This window comes from Phalacrocorax aristotelis, chromosome 15, assembly GCF_949628215.1.
Source record: "Phalacrocorax aristotelis chromosome 15, bGulAri2.1, whole genome shotgun sequence".
NCBI classification, from domain to species: domain Eukaryota; kingdom Metazoa; phylum Chordata; class Aves; order Suliformes; family Phalacrocoracidae; genus Phalacrocorax; species Phalacrocorax aristotelis.
In genome coordinates, this window is record NC_134290.1 from 3,656,861 (window position 1) to 3,675,538 (window position 18,678).

Genomic DNA, 18,678 nt, shown 5'->3' on the forward strand with positions numbered 1-18,678 from the left:
TGAATGAGCAGCATCATTCATGGGCAAATAGCTGTACGTATACCTCCTCTAAATACCTATTCAGTACTTCCTTTCATACCAGATTTATAGCTTCTCTTGATGACACTGTTTAAAGCCACAGCCGACAGTCACAGATCCAGATGCAGTTACTTAAATTATTACAGATCACTAAACCAGACCTTTTAAATGCACAGGGTCGTCTGTTTCTTGTATAAAAGTAGACTGTTTCTTTAATAAAATACTGTATTGTTTAGTAAACAAGTAATACGGTACTGCTTTAAAATCACTTTTTCTAGAATAAAACTTCTCCAGAGGAAATTATGAAGCATCAAACTTCTACATATTTGTGATGGAAACCATTTTACGAGTACAGCTAGGTACCTTACACAATTAAGCATATGAGTAGAAGAGTTCCATCAAACATGATCCAAATTATGCTAAAGTTGATTCAGAAAAATACCTTGAATTACCAAAAATAATTTGCATTTTAAGTAATCACTGGTGTTGGAACTGACTTTAGAAAAGCCACTTCAAGCAAAAATAACTTACAAACACTATGTGCTCTGGGCTAATTTTTACTAAGGAAACAACATTTGCATAAACATCCAGCACCTGCAGAGTTTCTATGTGTAGGGTTCCCTTCTTGCCTCCCCTAGAAATTCATGTGAACAGAGCTGTCATGTCTTCCTTTCTCTCAAAGACTTGTCACTTTGTGCCAGCAACATTCCATAGGATTTTCCAAAATAATAATAAAACAACAACAACAAAAAATGCATGAGTACAGGCTAAATTTATACAGGGTCATTAGATGTGGCTCTGCCACACACACCCAAAGCTTTTTCCTCCTCCTTCTCCCTTCCTCTCAATTATCTGATACACTAACAGGTAACTTCAGAGATGTAAATAGTCAGGGCAGACACATCTTCTGCAACAGAATTTAACAAGCACCTTCAATTTTAACGTTAATTTCTGCTTGCTATTGATATAATTATGTTGGAAATTCTACAGGAAAAAAACAATTTTGTTGGAGGATTTGAATCTTTTGTATGTTTCATTTTAAGTAGCATATGCCCTGAGGTGCTACAGCCTTACCCTGCTATGCTGGGAGTGAGATCCCCCTCCAATGCCAGATGGTGATCCAGGGGAAGGAACTGGGGAGGAATTTGGTGAAGAGTGAAGATTCCCTGTTATTAAAATTCTAATGTCATTGTCCATGTCATCTGGGAACGGGAGGTCAAACATGTCATCTGAAAAGGAAAGAAAAATAATTTCCAATGTGCTGTACTAATTTTTGTCAGGAATTTTTTGTAATTTACCATTCCCTTTAATTTATTATCTTTTTTTTTTTTTTTTTTTACATACTCTAGAGGCAGATGAAAGCAGAGGTAAACACTGGACTGTTTAATCCTTCTTAGTACCTTTAACTGCAACCACAGACTTGAAAGGAAAAGTTGGCAGATGTCTGTTAAAATAATTAATTTTAACAATGGCCATAGAGTTAACAAAAATCCCATCCTATGAGCTTACTAAAACTCCAGATTGAATTTTGTAACAGAAAAAAAGACACCTCTCTGCAGTTGGTCACAGAAATCCATTAACAAAATACTTGAAATACATTAAACAAACCTACGTATGTTACCCTCAGCAGGTGCTGCTCTTCAGGCTTCTAGTGCTACACACCAGCGCCCTGGCACGTTTGCTCAAAATATCTGGGAGCAGCCCTAGCAGCTCCAAGGGAGTTGCTCAGGGACTCAGTAAGGGCAGCAAGGCCTGCTCCACGCTCACACGCCACGTACTTTCATTGTTATTTCAAATACTGCACCAGGATTTCCTGCAACGCAGCTTTTGATATTTTACTTTCATCGCAGAAATTAAATACAGTTGCATTATCAGAACTTGCTATTTTAATTTGGTTCATGTTGACATGTGGGAAGGGCGTAAAGATACAGTGAAAGTGTGTTTGCATTCTCTGAGAAGCACATTCCATTACTCAGTCATCCGAAACACAGGTTATGATGCGATGAATAATTTACGTGATGGAAAGCTAAGCCAGTACAAACACAAGAGCAAAAAACTGCAAGCATCGCGATATGGTTTCTAGGGTTTATCTCTCAGCAGGCAAAGACATTTAAACAGTATGATGACATTTAAAGTACATCTTAGGGGACAGAAAGGGACAGTGGGAGCTGTCTGAATTAACTGGATTAATTGGAAGTGCAGCCAAATTTATACTAAAACACATGGAACCCTAAAAGTCATGCATTTCTACCTATTATAATTAATTTATCTTGAAAAAGAAGGATTTACTCCACATGAAAATGGAAAAACATGTGTCAAACTAATTTCCCCTCAAGTCCTAGCGTTGAAACAGGCAGGTGGTTGTTTTTCTTCACCTTCTGAAGAGAAATATGGGATTGCAAGAGCAATGAATTAACTTAGTTTATTAACTTCTGTCCTACATCCTCAGTAAACAAAACAGAATTAATGTCATGCTCTGCTTAGCCTCCAAAGCATAAATGAGATGGCTAATAGCATAGGAAGCAGTTTAATCATTAAGTAGAACGGAGTTAAGAAAATTAAATTTAACACCATTTTGGAAAACGCCAGTTCTTGTACCTGATTCTAATTAGCATCTGAAGCACTAAAGGGCAGGTTAATGCAGGTTAAATATTTGTCAGCACAGCATTCAGTCAGGATCCTGGGGCCTTGAAAGGACAGCTGCTTAAGTATTAAGAGGGGTAACTTCCCTTCTGTGAGGCCCACTGAAATTCCAGGAGGAACAGATCAAAGCAGACTCTATCATTAAAAATAGTGGGCCTTTCTTCCTCTCTATACTGTATACCTTCCCTCTTCATAAAGTACTTCTGTTGTAAATGTTTGTAGTTACTCTTGGTTTGAATTATTTTACAGTAATTTTTAAGGATTTAGTTAGGAAAATACTTTTTTGATATAATGTATTAACCAGAGTCTTGCTGACACAAACTATAGGGTTAAATATGCTCAAAAAAGCACCTTGCCAGCAGAAAGAATTCTCAGGTTGCTCTATTTCGCCTGTGTTACAGAAGATTAGAATTCTAAAGCAAGCACCTCCTTCCTCCCAAGCTTTGTACACAACAGGGCCTGAAGCGAACCGCTACTATAAAACATAAGTTGCCCTGGTGAAGTCACAACAACGAGAAAAAGCATTTTATAGTCTGTGCCATTTTGCATATCGATTGGTCAATATCACTTTTGGAATAAATCAGTATGATCAGCTGAAAACAGACCTCAGAAAAACAGAGTCTATCATCCTGTATCTATAAAGTACAGTGTTGTTCTCTTTAAATTAAGCGGGGGTGGTACGGAGTCCGTGGGAGAACGCCGGCCCACCCAGTTTTCGTCCGTGACCGGTACAGCTCTGCTGGTGTTCTGAACAGGCTGCTGAGCCCTCGCAAGTGTTTCACCCCTCGCGCTCACTCACCATTCGTAGGGCTGAATCCATCCTCATTGGGGTAATTTGCTGGTGCTACCTGGATAGTAGCAGAGGTTGGGAAAACCAGGATGTGGGTACAGGAGGCATCCTGAGGGGTGTTCAGCTGAGATGACTGCAGATTCAGCGCAGTGCTCCGGCCAAACACCGACCCCATAGTGACAGCATCTTCCAGAACAGAAGCAATGGCAGAGACATTAATTCACATCATCTTCAAAATATATATTCTGCATTCAGTTAATTTCTAAACTGGGTTTGGAAGCTAATACAAGCCTTTAAAGGTTCTTTTCTTAAAAAGATTAAATTACTAGAAGAGAGAACAAGTTGTAAATAAGCTTTAGTTCTGTGAATCTCCATACAATGCCCCACCTTTCCTTTCATTCTGCTGCCCCTTAATCGAAGATTTACTTGTTAATTAAGCAAGTTGAAATTCTTTTAGACACACACATCCGTATAATTATGCAATATACCCCCTTTGGTTGACATGGAAAAAAGCACAACTTGCCGTCTATTTTCTCACGTTACAGAAACTCTGCTTTGAAAATTATTCAGCTTGATGAGTAATTTTCAAGCTCGTTTAATTTTGTTCCATGTAGTAATCTTTTATTTCTAAACTAAAAAACCAGAGTCATTTGTCACATTAGAAAGTACATGCTTACGTAATGCAACAAGTAAGTAAAGGGAACCTCAAATCTAATTTTATTTCAACTTAATTCTGTGGACTGCTGCTTGGAATTGAACTCTTTAAATAACTTAAGCATATGAAAAGGCAAGTAGGTTTTACCCTTACTCCCACTTACAAAGTCATCCGTTTGACAGTGGCACCCAGCAGTCTTTCCCCCAGAAGCCTACACTCCCAGTGGAGCATCTCTGTGGTATTTTTGGGAATTCTGCTGGCTCAACCTATTCTCTGCCACTTCTAGCCATGCTAGCCAAGGTCTTCTTGTTGGACTCCAAAGTCTCCCAGACTTAACGTGCTTATGTGATAAGTATGATAAAAGCAGACAAGTTTCATTGGCATTTAAATAGTCGGATAAAATCTACCTGGCATCACAACAAACGACCCCTGTGGCTCCATGGCAACTAAGCAGGCACTGAGGATAGAAGGAGAGTCTGCTGATGAGATGCCACACATGCGGCACACCTCCTTTAGCTGTTTGCTGATTGTCTGCAGGGAACTTTCCCCAAGGAGAATACTCCAGTCTGAAATGAATAAACATGATGACAGAATAGAATAGAGGCCTGAAATAGCCAGCACTTGCTTGAAAATAGCAAAATATTAATATTGCTTTGCGTTTCTGTAACACTGGACTGCTCTGGATTGCCTCCTCCCCACGTAAGCACGGTGGGCGGCTCCACAAACCGGGTACTCAGGCAGTTACGCAGAGTATTTTATTCTGTGGTAGTTTGTTGGTTTTCCCACGAGCTAACTATTACTCTGACAAATGACTGAAGATGATGCGCTTCTTTAAAAATGAGCCTTTCATTCTACCTGTAAGGCAGAGGAGGCGCTTTTCTGGTGTGAAACAGGGCAACATATAAAGATTCGTTTTTTAAAATTTTTTCGTGTTTTACCTTTACATACAAATCTTTTTCCTGAACTGCATCGATTCTGTTCAAAACTTTGTTACGAGTAAAATACACTAAAGCACATTTCAGTGGAGGTGCAGATACACATTCAAGAAACTACTTCTATCCATTTCAATGACATTATGTGTCCAAACAGAGGAAGGGATTTGCTGATTAAATTCTTAATCTCTTTTCCTGCCTTCACTCCATTTAACTCCCACGTGTGTGATGGATACCAAACTCCGTGCCGGGGCAGGCAACGGCTCTTCTTCCCCACATGTCCTATACGGGAGACGGCATTTCATTACTGCTTTTTTCCCCCCCGCTAGAGTATTTCTTTGTGCTTTCAGACTGAATTGTTATTTATTGTGCACGGTTTTTCAATTTTTTTTCCCATCTCATGAAACCTAGAACCTCTTACAGGTACATGTACGGTACATGTGGTATGAATACCAGAGGAATTCACACCTCCTTCAGTTATTAATGTAGAAGGACAAACACCTATGAAATATCTTTATCCTCCTGTCTAATTTATCTTCATGTTCCAACTCAGCAGATAGGATAACACAGACCACCCTCTCAGAATCCCATTTTTCTTCCAATCAGTTACCAGACAAAACCTGAGTAGTGGCCACAGCCATTAGAAATGGAAGAAAAGATGATGAAGGCATGCATTTAAATCAGCGCATGTATTTAAAGTGAAGTGAAGCAGTGCCGACCCTTGTTGGACTTGGGCACCTGCACCTAAGCCACTCCAGAGCTCCCTTTAAGTTCCCACAGAGCTGTCAGGAATGCTAAATCGGGGCAAGTCTTTGCAGGCTGCAGAGAGTACCTTATTGCGGGTAACGCTGATTAACAGCTGATTTTTTCTGTGTGGCACACAAAACTGATTTTTTTTTTTTTTGGTTCAGTAACTTTTCTTGCAAGAATTTTTTGTTTAGTTTATGTTTAAGTTTAGGAATCAGAACCGAGTCCTGTTTCTATTTCTGTGACAGCATAACTGTCGTTCAGATCTTTTTCTAACATGTGACGAAACCCATGACTTCCACTTGGAAACACACCGTGCAAATACTAGTTAATCCACACAACATCCCCAAGCCACGAGGGAGCAGTGTCAGACCCAGCGTACAAACAAGAAAATTGCTTACGCAAACCAACACAAAGATTCAGTGCAGGGTAGGATTATCCCTCTCAGTTATCTGGCTTTAAAGGTTTGTGATCGGATCTGTAAGTCATTCTGCCTTGCATGCTAAGGCCATGTCTTCATTCCACAGGCAGCGACAGCCCTGACATTTCATACCTTTTAACTCTCCGTGGCCCAGGCGGCCGAGCCGCCCGATGACAACTCTCCAAGGCAGCGATGTCATCTGTACAATGCCAATGCACCATTCCCATAGCTTCTGCAGACCAACTTTACGGGCAGACAACTTGCTCCTCCTTGACCTGGAGGTTAAGGAAGGAAGGTGGGGGGGAAAGGTAAGAAGAGACTCAAGGACAATATTCAGATTTCTGTTCTATATAACTCTTTCACTGCTTACCCTCTACAGGAGTTCTTGCAGTTCTGTGCAGTGCCTAACTTAACTTTTACTAACAAGAAGCAGAAACAGTATGTGTCTGCTTTCAGCACTGTTACTGCAGTGACACGCGAGAGGTGTCAATATGCTGAGCAACATACCAGCTGTTCCTGAAGGTGAGATTCAGAGGTAGCATTTGTAAGACAAGTGTAACACAGGAACTTTTTCCCTCTACAATTTTTAAGTTATAAAAGTGCAAACTGAAATGTTATCACTGCAACATCATCATAATTCCATCAGCAGGAAACACCATTAGAAGGGATGTGCAAGAAACTTCACAAGAGTGAGGGATGACAACCGAAGACGTAGATACAACATAAAAAATAAAAGTTTCTACCTGTTTGGTAAATCAATATTAACTATGCAGGTCTCCAACAATTCACCATGAAGGTCAGTGCAGGATGCCAGAAGCCAACGCTGGTCATGAGACAAACAATATCCAACAAAAAGCACATTGTATTTCTGGCTGGCCTCTCCGAATGTTTCTCCCAGCTCTGTCTGTTTGTCTTTGATGGGTGCCAGTATGAAAGGAGGAGAGTATAACTGGATTGGGCTGGGCCTCTGCAATAAAGTCAACACAGTCATCAGCAGATTTATCAAAAACTATTTAACGCAAGAAACACACAAACACAGATTGGCAGCGAGTGCAGAAAAATGTGAGTTTGAAACAATATATTCAAAATTCAAGGCATTTTTAGTCAAGAGAGATGTTGGGAAAGGGTGGTTGTAGACCATTTGTTTCTGCCACTTAAAACTGATGCCCTCTAAAACTTACCTAAGGATTAATTTTTATATACAGGGAAACTAAGGTATGAGAATAGTCTTTGGATGGGGCGATACCAATGTCTGAAACAGTCAGGAGTTTAAGCCTGTTATTCTGTATATCCTTTTGCTAAAATTGATGGCATCTGCTCACCTCCACCCGTCTCACACTACCTACAGAACAACGGACAGCACGATCTGATGTGAGGTACTGAGGACTCAGCTAGACCTCAGACTCTGGGTCAGTTTTCTATCCAGGCATTAGGTATAACATACTTTTGTGAACGTCAGCCATGATGCCAGAAATCCTAAGTCTTATACTGCACAGTTTAATTTCAGAAATACTTTGGATTTCGAAACTGAACCTTGCTCGGACTCGATGATCTCCAGGTTCTTTTCCAACCTAAATGATTCTATGATTCCATAATTCCACAAATCTGTTGTACGTGTGAAGTGCTCCTCCTTAACAAACTCCCCCTCGCCCATGAGAAAACCAACTTGGAAAGGTTATAAGAAATCAAGGCCATTCAACACCATTTAACGATAAGCAGAAACAAATTACTATTGTGAATAATACACATGCTGTCCTCCTGCAGACTCTGACAGCAATACGTTATTAAATCCATCTGTTATTTAACAACAACAAAAAAAAAAAAGGAAAAGAAAAAAAAAAGGCATCAAAGTCACAGAAGGCTGAGACTAGAAGAGACCCCATGTCATCTAGCCCAATTCTGCTCAAAGCGTGAGAGCAGGTTGCGCGGGACTCTGAATATCCCCACATACAGATATTGGATGTCGTCTCTGACGACGGCGATGTTCAGCCTGCGTGAGCAACCAGTGCCAGTGTTCAGTCACTCCTACAGTAAAAAAAATTTATTGTGCTTTTTTGTTTAAATGGAATTTCTTGCATTTCGATTTGTGCCCACTGCCTCTTGTCCCATCACTGGATTCCACCGAGAAGAGCCTGGCTCCATCTGCTTTACTCCCTCCCACCAGGAATTTATGCACTCAGAGCCCTCCTGGCCAGACAACTGCAGCTCTCTTGGTGCCTCCTCCGTTGCCGGACGCTCCCGTCCCTTCATCATCTTTGTGGCCTTTTGCTGGATTTGCCGGATCCGGTATGTCTGTGTCTCTGGTATTGAGGAGCCCAGAACCAGAGGCAGTATGTTCCGGGTGAAGCCTCACCAGTGCCGAGGAGAGGAGAATAATGCCCCCCTCGCTCCAGCGGCAGCACCCTGCCGAACGCAGCCCTCTCTGCCGCCGGCTGTCTCTGCTGCAAGGGCGCTCTGCTGGCTCACATTCACCTCGTCCAACAGGACCTCCAGGTCTTCTCCTGCAAAGCTGCCTTCCAGATGGTTGGCCCCAAACTCATCTTTGCTTTATAAATACTTCTCTGAAGAAAAAACATTATGGGCCTGACCAGACATGCTCAATAATTCAGAAACAGGGCATTTTCTTAATTTTTCAGGCAAAGTTTGGAAATCTGCAGCACAGACTGAGAGCAAACTGACGTTAAATGGAGAAAGTAGACATCTGATGAATTAAGTATGCTAAATGCAAGCTGCTCATGAGCACGTTTGCCCCTTTTTTGGTGTCCTTTGTACCTTCAGGAAATTAAGCACGAAACACAAAGTGCAAGTTAATCAGCTTAGAGGAAAGTAAGTTACAGTGTTTTCTTAGAGACATTAAGGGGTATCGTATTTCTGCTTATGTCACTTTCTAGAAGTGCACCAGCCTGGCAACAGCGCAGGAACATTAATTAAAGGGAGGGAGATGCTTGCAGGGGTCTTGCAAGTTTATTGCTCTTCCCCTTACACCTAAATAGCTTGAAGTGTGACTGTTGTAACTTGCTGCAAAATCCATCCTGCTGAACAGATACCTTTTTGAGGGAAGCATGAGGAGAGAATGTGAAGAGGAGACGCCTGGGGCGATACTGCTTTTAGAAATTTTCAGTGAGAGCTTATGGTTTTACCCGAGTAATGAAATGTGCTGATAGGTTGGTTTTTTGATGATTTTGAAACTAGGTTTTTAAACCCTGACAAGCACGTCTTTATCCCAAGGTAAGTGTTTAAGTGTTTAGTTGGTCCATTAAATCTAAATAAAACAGTCATTGTTATCTTTCAAAGAATGAAAAACATTCATGGAAAGTAGGATGGATTATTCTTCTTTTGAAACCCCTGAAATTCCAGAAAGAGGGCTTGAATTTAAAAAAACAGATGAAAGATAAGCCCACAGAAATAGGGGGATTTCTCCATTACCTCAGAGAATTAATATAATGTCTGTAATTAGGCATAGGAACTTATTTCATGTATATATATATAAATATAAAGACTGGACATAAACACTTTCTTGCGGGAGTGCCATAGACTAAAACGACAAAATGCCTCCGAATCGCAAGTAACAGCACACATTTTCTCTTCTTTTGCACTGAACTTCAACCTTTTACTTTACAACTCAAAACCAGAAGCTTAGAATGTTTTGAAAGCGAGTAATCTGATGTTTTTCTTACTATTTTCTATTCAGTATTAGCTTACCTTTTCCCTTTATATTGTCATTGTCTTAAAAAAAATTCTCCTAAAAGTATTTTCTCTACTGTGAGAAAAGCAGGTACAGTTTATGAGCAGGCTTTCATTTTCCTGACACCAGTACTAACCTCAGGATTTTTGAGGGTCATCTCAATGCTGGCAGCTGGCCCAAAGCCTGTGAGAGACTTGATGTGGATCTGTGTGGGCAATGGCCTCCTGCACTGGCAGTACACTGAAAACGCCAGAGACTTCAAGTGCTGAATGTAGAAAACCTGTTCATCCTTCATTGTCTGCAGCATGTACTGGCAAGGCACAATCTATATAATTCATATAAACAATAAACCATGAGCAAAAGTCTTCAAGAGCTGTGCTCATTCATATCAACCCAGATTCACACATTCATTAGTCGTTTAACAACCGTGACGCCTTGTATGTGGTATTCAAATATTTGCATTGCAGTATCCGTAGCTCCCCATCAGGGCGGCCGCCCTGTCGCGTGAATGGCCGCAGCGTTCAGCGGCAGCTACGTTCCCTGACACGAAGGCGCTGTTTCCATTATAACGATATATTTAAGGTTGCAAAATCTCCCAGAAAGCTAAAACTCCTACTGTCCACTACAACGGGAGAGTCTTCTTATACGATAATAACAATAACTGAGTTATGATACTGCTCTAAAGCTGACTAACACAGCTTACTAGAAACGAAACAAATCCTGGTTTCCGTTGATACAAACATCGCTGAGTTGAGAAACCAAAAAAATCACCCAACCAAAAACAACAAACCACATCTTTTTTCCCAGCCAAGTCTTATTTTTCTGAAGTCCACTTTTCATTCATATGGCAATTTGGGAAGGGCACATAATTAATTACATGTATAACATTTCCCATAGTGTACCACAACCAGTAACTACTAGTGGCTTTTAAAAGCAGTACCCTAAAGCCTGGGGGTAGTTCTAACTTCAATTTTTTTAATACTCGGTGTGAAACCAAACACCAATATTCACACACCTTTAATTTTTTAAAAAGTGTTTTCCTGATCAACACCTTCCTTTGCAGGTAGCCTTTACTATATAATGTCAGTATTCTGAACTTTGCGCTGAGGCGGGTCTGGTCCGTAGTTTGTGGTTAGAATCAGCATTTGTTTGCTCTTCGTGTGGGAATCAGCACCACGGGGTCGTTCTTAAAGACGACCATAGAGAGCAGAATTAAGTTTCTATTATAATGATGTGTGTGGTTGTTTCTCCTTTTCAATTTAGCAGACAGCAGAACCTCAGCAACCTTATGCTGCTGTTCAGTTTTATTTGTTTCAGAAAGTAATGCGAAGGAAGACACTTAAATTTACATGTGTGACCAGCAAGAAACAGAACCACAGTAAGATTTGCCTATGAGGTTTGAGTTTGGTGGTTAAGACCCAGCTGCACAACAAGAACATGAAGGAGAAATGACACGACATTCCTCAGTAGTAAAGAGAATATAACAAAAATAATCTTTTCAGTTCAAATACTTTTTAAAATCATAATTAAATCCCTGTAAACTCTTTTTTTTTTTAATGTCGTGTTGAGAAATACAATGCCCTACTCATGGCTGTGGACACATTTGCTTTTGAGCAGCGAGATCTTTGGAGCAGAAATGTCAATACAAAATATTTATGTTCTATCTGACACTACGAGACCCAAGCAGATTCTTCTGACAAATATTTTCAGCAGTAATAAAACTTCAGTATCACAAAACTTTTACTACTCTATGGTTCTTGCCTGAGCCATCGTTACTTTGGTAGCATATTCTACTTACTAAATGTGACCGTGTGTTTTTAAAAGACAACTTCTGTATCCAAGAATTTCAGGAGCTGGGCTTTTCCATTCTACATAAGAATTGTAATAAATCTGTAAACATTTGGGTTTGATTTATTTTGAAGTAACTGTATATTTGTGTAGACTATGGTACAGCTGTGAGAATATTGTGCTGGTAACTATATCCTGTTACCCTTTACTTATTGAAAACTGTTAAATATTTTTACTGAAACTGGCAGAATGCCACATATTTTGGGAAACAAATGGTAAGTGCCCAGAAAATAAACAGTACTTAGAAAGAGTTGCTACGCCCATTTGTTGTCTTATACAGACTGAGATACAATTTCAATCTACAGTTTCGCGTGTTCCCGTATTTCAGACATATATCAGTGATATCGGTGGCTGTTTTCTCTTTAGTATCTTCCGGTCTGAATCAATTAAATTGCCTGCAGCCTACCCGAATATGAAGTCGTGAATCTGATTTTCAGTTCATCCCCAAGCCTGAAACGTTTCGGTGACAGTTTCCCCCGTCATTGCAGGGAACGATGCGGTCAGGATTACCAAAAGTGACAAACGTTTTCCGTGCCCACTTTGAGACGCTAGAGTAACTTGTAATTCTTTTTTTTAATCATTTAAATTAAAGTCCTTTCAAGCCAAGTTGAGCATACATGAATAAGGTATATAGAAATTATTCACACGCTGCTTCTTGCATGTGTTGCACACGTACATGCATAGCCGGGAACGTCCGGCCTCCCATTCTCCCCCCATTTATTTAGACTGAGCCACTGTGAAAGAGGAGGCATGGCAAGATGCAGGCAGTCTGGGCAACAGGCCAAGCTCTGCTTCTGACTACACCAATTCGATTCTGAAGTAATTCCATAGCAAGTAACTATTATTATACACCAAGTTACATACTAAATTATTTTTAAGAAGCAGATAATAACAACACAATAGTGAAATTATGCATTAAATGCCTGGTTTCACATACTTCTTTTGGATTAAACGGTATAAGTCAAGAGAATATAAAAAGCAAACAACTCAACATGCAAAGCCATCAAAGGAGCAACTGGACATTTTTTGGCAATGGCAACCCAAGCTGCAAGTTAAATAATTGAAACCTCTCTGCAGGAAGCATCGAGCAGATACGATTGCTAGAACCATGCAACAGATTTGATGCAAGAATACCGTGGCTGCCTTAAATGAATACCCTCATCAAAAAAAAAGCAAGTATTTTTTAATATATAGCCTTGTACTGTCAACAAAATTATTTGTAAACGTCACCTAAATTTTATATATTATCTTCCATCTTGTATCTTTTAGCATAGCACATGTATCGCAAGTATGCTGTGATAGAATGGCCCTCCAGTGTGAAGATATATAGAGGAAGGTAGAATTACCTGGAGAATGAAAGAATTCCTCATATTCTCAGGCAAGTTATCCAACATTTCTGTGTAGCATCTCATCAAACTTAACAGCCAAAAGTTGGTTGAGGCAGATTCTTCATCTGCAGTGTAGGTAAAAGGATCCACCATGTAGATGACAACCGCTGGAGGATAGGCATTGCTGTCCGCAGACTCTGGTTCAGTGGGAATCCCTATTCTCTCCCTCTCTGTAACACTACAGACACACACGTCGTTAGATTCACAGGCAAGTCAAAATCGTTAATCACTGGTTTTCTGTAAAGGTGTGCAAGGCTGGAGCAGAGGAGGAGAAAGGGGCATACCGAGCGACTCTCATGTTCAGAGGCAAAACTGAAAAACATGACAACAGTGACAGAGAGACGACTTCTACTCACAGCAGTTCTTAATCCAAAATACCTGTTATTAATTATGCATTACGGATACTTACCATGAAGTCTAACATCACCTCATTTAATGCAATCAGAATAGATTATGTCTGAAGAATATGGAAAAGTTGACTAATATTAGCTCTGTGAGTTTTCTTTTTATGTTTGTGCATGCCTGGTTTGTGGTGCTGTTGAGGGTTTTCTTTTGGGAGAGGTAGGAGGGAAGCGGGATTGAAGGAACTGAGAACTGAGGAAAAGCGCTGAAGAAATATCCGCGGAGACTGAAGTCCTCTGTGCAGTTACAGAGAAGGTTCCATTGGTAATGGAGGGAGCAACTGAACATTTTTTACGTGGTAAAACACTCCTCCATGCCTCAGCCATGAACGGGAGGCTCAACATCTGTAAGTGATAAAAGCAGCTCAGACTTACTTGGTCAGAAACCATGCTGCAGCTGATAAAATGGTATTTTGCATAGATCCAGCGAACAGATGTCTTAAGGATAACCCGAAGTACAACAGGATGTGGGCTTTTCACTTAAGATACAGGAACTCCATAACATATATCATGACTGTTAGTAATATGCATTATTATGGGAGTAATGAAAAACATGTTCACTCAAGAATTTACTTACATAAGATGTTAAAAAACCTTTTCCTAATTTTTATGTTTGATGGATGACTATTTATAAAGAAGTCTTTAAAAAAAATTGTGCTGCTAAAATTTATTTTGAAGTAACAGCAACATAATCCTGTTTCCTGACCTCACAGTATCCCTGCTTGCAAAACAGTACTTGCAATGCAAGAAAATTAGGAAAAAATACTTGCATTGCGTTTTGTATCGGTTAGCATTACAGGTGTGATCGAGCTGCCCACGGCCAGAGGCATTCAGTGCCACATGAGATATCCTGCAGTAGCTGACACATGTGAGACCGAGCTAGCAGACACGGCTCGGCGCCTGCGAGACACCTCGTGGGTTTTTTGTACTGCAAATGCAGGCCAGGTGGGGTACCTCAAACGCCACTACAACACCCACAGTCGCGCAGCTGAGTCAAGCTTTGCTTCTTGCAAAGAAAAAGGGGAGGTTTGGTTTTTTCCAAGTCCCCTTTACCAGTAACTGTTACAAACAAATAAAAATGGGCCCCGCTCCATTTGCAGCTGGTCAGTAGCACTACACACGCCAGAGGGTCCTCTCCTTTCAAGGATCTACATAAGGCTTAAGGGTTATGAGTTGTATGAAAACAGGAGAACAGTGGATTTAATTAGCAGTACTTTGCATTATCTGAGCACTTGAATAACCTACCCTTCCTGTCCTTCTTGTTGCTGCTGTGGTACGTTTTGGCCCGATTCTGTGTCTCCTCCAGGACCTGTGCTTCCTTGCGAGCGGTCTGCTGTGCTTCCCCCAGTGCTGGTGTTTTGCCCTGAACCAATGTTCCCACTAAACCCTGGAGTAGAGGTAGTGGTCATCTGGTTGACGCCGGGTGTTGCAGAAGATGCTGACAGCTGTGGCACAGAGGATCCAGAGGATGAACTACTTCCTGCCGGAAGGCTTGTGGTCCCACCGCTGGGCGTGGAGTTAAAAGAATTGCCTGTTGGTGGTGCCCCAGCAGCTGAAAGACATGTTGAGTTTGAGGGTACAGGTCCAGCGTTCCCAGGTGCTGTCTGTGTCTGGCTTGCTGGCGCTGGGGTTTGGTACTTAGGTGGCAGCAATAGGCTGCTGTCAAGCTGCAGAGTGGCTAAGTAAGGTGCTGAAAGAGCATATAAAGAGGAAAGGAGATTAATGACAGTCTGTCAGATCAAAGCGAACTGCGTCAACCATAAAGCCATAGAGTATCTTCTGTGCTTTTAGAATCTTCTAAGAGTATACAGATGCTAAGTGAATATAATCTCCATTATAAATATTTACTTTGGAATCAATTCTTCAGGGTTTCACTTCTAACTGATATGAATCAAACGTCTTTAAAAACAGGACTGACTTTGCGGAGCCTTGTGAATCGAAGTTGCTACTGACACGTCATTATCTCTGGCTAGATTGTGTTGCGATAACAGCTTTATATAGCGTTCAGGTCTGCAATTTACTACAGGTTATCTTTGTCGAACTGAAAATCTAAAAGTCCTTTTAACCTGAGCTACAATGATGGCAAACTTTAATATAGTTATTTCTGCTCCTCGATATCAGAAGAGATATCAGTGTGATTATTTTTAAGTAATAAATGTATAAAAAATAAGTAAATGAATATTTATTATTTGTTTACTCTCAGAGGTGGTAAATTGCCAGCAGGCAACGTTTCCAACACTGCCCCTGCCAGATGCCTCAGGTGTGAGCTGAACAGCCCAGTTCCTCAACTGGCTGTGCACATGCTACATATTTCTGCATGTAAGCCTGGGGTATTTATGTTAAGTAGTGTAATAATTCCTCCCTCCCAGTTCCGTGGTAAATTAAAAGTAAAGGCAGGCCGCATGAGGCAACATGAGGGTCATTTCAGACAGATGAGTCGTAGCCTGTTCTGCCAAACCTTCCTCAAAGGATGGGGCGAGTATTCAGCAGTCTGTAGAACTGCCCAGCTGATGTGTTTGCTTAAACTTCTTTCCAAAACCAGACCACCAGTCCTCAAAGTAAGCAGACTTAAGAAGTGTCACACCTTCTCCACAGCAAAGGGAGTAAGCACTTTTCAAGAAACCACTTTAAAGTTCCTGGCTATTTTGAAACAAAAAAATTAGTTTGCACATTTCAGGTCAAGCATGAAACATTTACGTGGCTGGTGTTCTGTGATCACTGCCTGTCTTGCTGACCGGCACTGCCTCAGCAAATGTATTTCCAGTGACGTGTTGGATGGGTCTGTGTCTTGTACTAAGATCCCATTTCGCAGTCATATACCCAACACGTTCTGTTGCCTCTGGATCCACTCTGGAATGGAACCACCATGTCCCTCCCCAGATGAAATCTGGGAGCAATGTGAGATAAGTCCAGGGACTCATCCAGGCTCAGCCAGGACCAGTCTTCCGACAGTAGCCCAAACTTTATACCCTTTCATGTTCTTACATTCTACACTCCTTCATGAGACAAGCACACCTGACAGTATGTTATAAAGGAACAAATACGGCAGGTTGCCATAACAAAACAACACGCCCAAAAACCTGATCTTTTAAAATGTGTCACTGTTTCAGGATGGAAATAAGCCTACGTGAGGTCCAGAGGAGACCATGCTTCAGGGAAATGTGGATCCAAGTATCCACACCCAGCAGATCGAGGCCCCAGCCATCAAGGATACTGTTCCTTTCTCTTTTTCACCTCTGTCAGCTCATTCTTCCTTTGCAGAGTTTTAGTGAACTCCCCTCTCACATAAATATTATGCCTGAAGGCATCATCTATGCCGTTCTGTCACACTGGTGTGATGACACGTATCAGTAGCATCTAAACCAGATCAATTTATACAGTCAGTCTTGTGCAGAACATCTCTCAGACACACAAAGCGCCTTTTCTAAAGAGGTAAGAACTGGCTTTTGAATCTCTGACACGGTCACCAGACTGATAAACAACAACACTTTCTAAAGTAGGCCAATTTAACATGGAAAGATGAAGAAATTAAGACAAAGCCTCATAATACCTTTTTTATTCTTAAACAGTCATAATCCATACCTTAAGAAAAAGCCCTGTTTCCACCTACTGCAAATAATCTCTAAAATACCTACAGAAAATGAAACAGCCTTGCTAGAACCGTGGTGGACTTACCTAGGTGATGCCGGCAAACTTGCGCATAAAGTTTGAGTCTGGAATGATTGTCGCACTCCTCAGTGCCCCAAGGCTGGTTAAACCATTCGCTCACGAGCTCGTCTGTTAGCTTTTGTGCCACAGTCTTTCCCACCCGCATAATCCCATCGCGTAACACTTTGCAGATTGGTTTGTGCTGGCCAAGTCTACACATCTGGTGAGGAAAGGAAAAATGCTTGTAACTAGGTGCCAAGCACCTGAGCAAGTTATGCAGACCGGTTTGTAGCATAAAGCCTTTGTTACCAGCGCACATCTGGTGGCTTCTTAATAACTATAAGAATGAAAGGCTACGTTTATCTGTTAACTTGAACTGCACTTACAGCCAAACTGAGGTTACAGAGTCATATTACATATTCAATAGTACACTATGCGCATGCTAAGAAAAGGAAGTGGTTTTATCTCCAGCCTAGCAGTTACATGAAAGCATCAGTTCTTCTAATCTATATTCCTTGCTCTTTAGTTTGGTTGGGCCTTCATGCATTAGGTTGCAACTGTGTTATATTCTCTGTAAAATAAGAGAATGTGTACTGGAAAGAGCAGATGGCAACAAACACCCTGAAATGCACACAGAACCCCAGTATAACTCCATTAGATAGCATTCTTGGACTCTGAAAGTGCAGAAAGTCCTCAAAATGAAAGATATCCTTATTCAAATAACTGTAGCTTTAAAAACCCTGGATTTCTCCCAGTGAACATGCAGTAGAGCAGAAGTGACACTTAAGAAGAAATAATTCAGTGTGGTTCCTCTTTCCAACCTCGTATACAGCACTCAAGTCCCTGAAGAAAGTTTTGGCTCCATCGAGCAAGGCCTCATTTTCTGGACACACCACGATATAGGCGACATCCCGATGGCCCCCGTATGGGTCTAGCAACAGCCTCTCCCAGAACGGCAAGGAGAACGGAGAGATTGTCAGGAAGTCCTTGTCATAACCCACTAGTAAAGTCGGGATCGGAAGAGGCTCAGGGGATTCCTCAGAGCCTTCAAAGAGAAAAAGAGAAAGAAAAAATGTTAAAGTAACTGTTTTAGCTGCAGTGGGTTCTCTGATGTACCAGGAAGCGGGTTCTTGTACAGGAAAATTGGCAATAGCGAATCCCTCGCCGTGCTGAGCTTCCTATAAGTTTGACCGTACTGTGGAAACACATACCGAGGCTGCAACATGCCCGAGAAACCCACGTTCTCCCACAGGCTTTTTGCTTGGAAAAAAATATTCACCATTTAAACTTGACTAGAAAGTTGCCATAAAAATTCTTTCAGAGTACTGTAAATCCATGCATTGCCCTTCCCGAGGCTTAATCTCACGGTTTTACTTTGGCATAACCACAGCCACATCTCACGAGCTCCTATTCGACCAACAGTAATAACGTGAATACATAAAATCCCGGTTTACAGTTCTTCATCTGCCTCCACCTGGTTGTGCAAAACCACTATGTAAAAG

General features: G+C 41.1%; 1 protein-coding gene across 2 annotated transcripts in view; it reads right to left on the reverse strand.

Annotated features, from left to right (window-relative positions):
• Positions 1-18,678, reverse strand: part of MED13L (mediator complex subunit 13L) — a 203,718-nt gene that overhangs the window by 8,035 nt on the left and 177,005 nt on the right. For both annotated transcript variants that reach the window (XM_075110712.1, XM_075110714.1), the window contains 10 exons: positions 17,998-18,221; positions 17,204-17,396; positions 14,774-15,218; positions 13,086-13,305; positions 10,028-10,216; positions 6,950-7,173; positions 6,339-6,481; positions 4,514-4,672; positions 3,461-3,637; positions 1,093-1,247 (listed from right to left, as the gene is read on the reverse strand). In XM_075110712.1, coding sequence (XP_074966813.1) covers positions 1,093-1,247; positions 3,461-3,637; positions 4,514-4,672; positions 6,339-6,481; positions 6,950-7,173; positions 10,028-10,216; positions 13,086-13,305; positions 14,774-15,218; positions 17,204-17,396; positions 17,998-18,221 — 2,129 coding nt within the window. The remainder of the gene's footprint in view (positions 1-1,092; positions 1,248-3,460; positions 3,638-4,513; positions 4,673-6,338; positions 6,482-6,949; positions 7,174-10,027; positions 10,217-13,085; positions 13,306-14,773; positions 15,219-17,203; positions 17,397-17,997; positions 18,222-18,678) is intronic.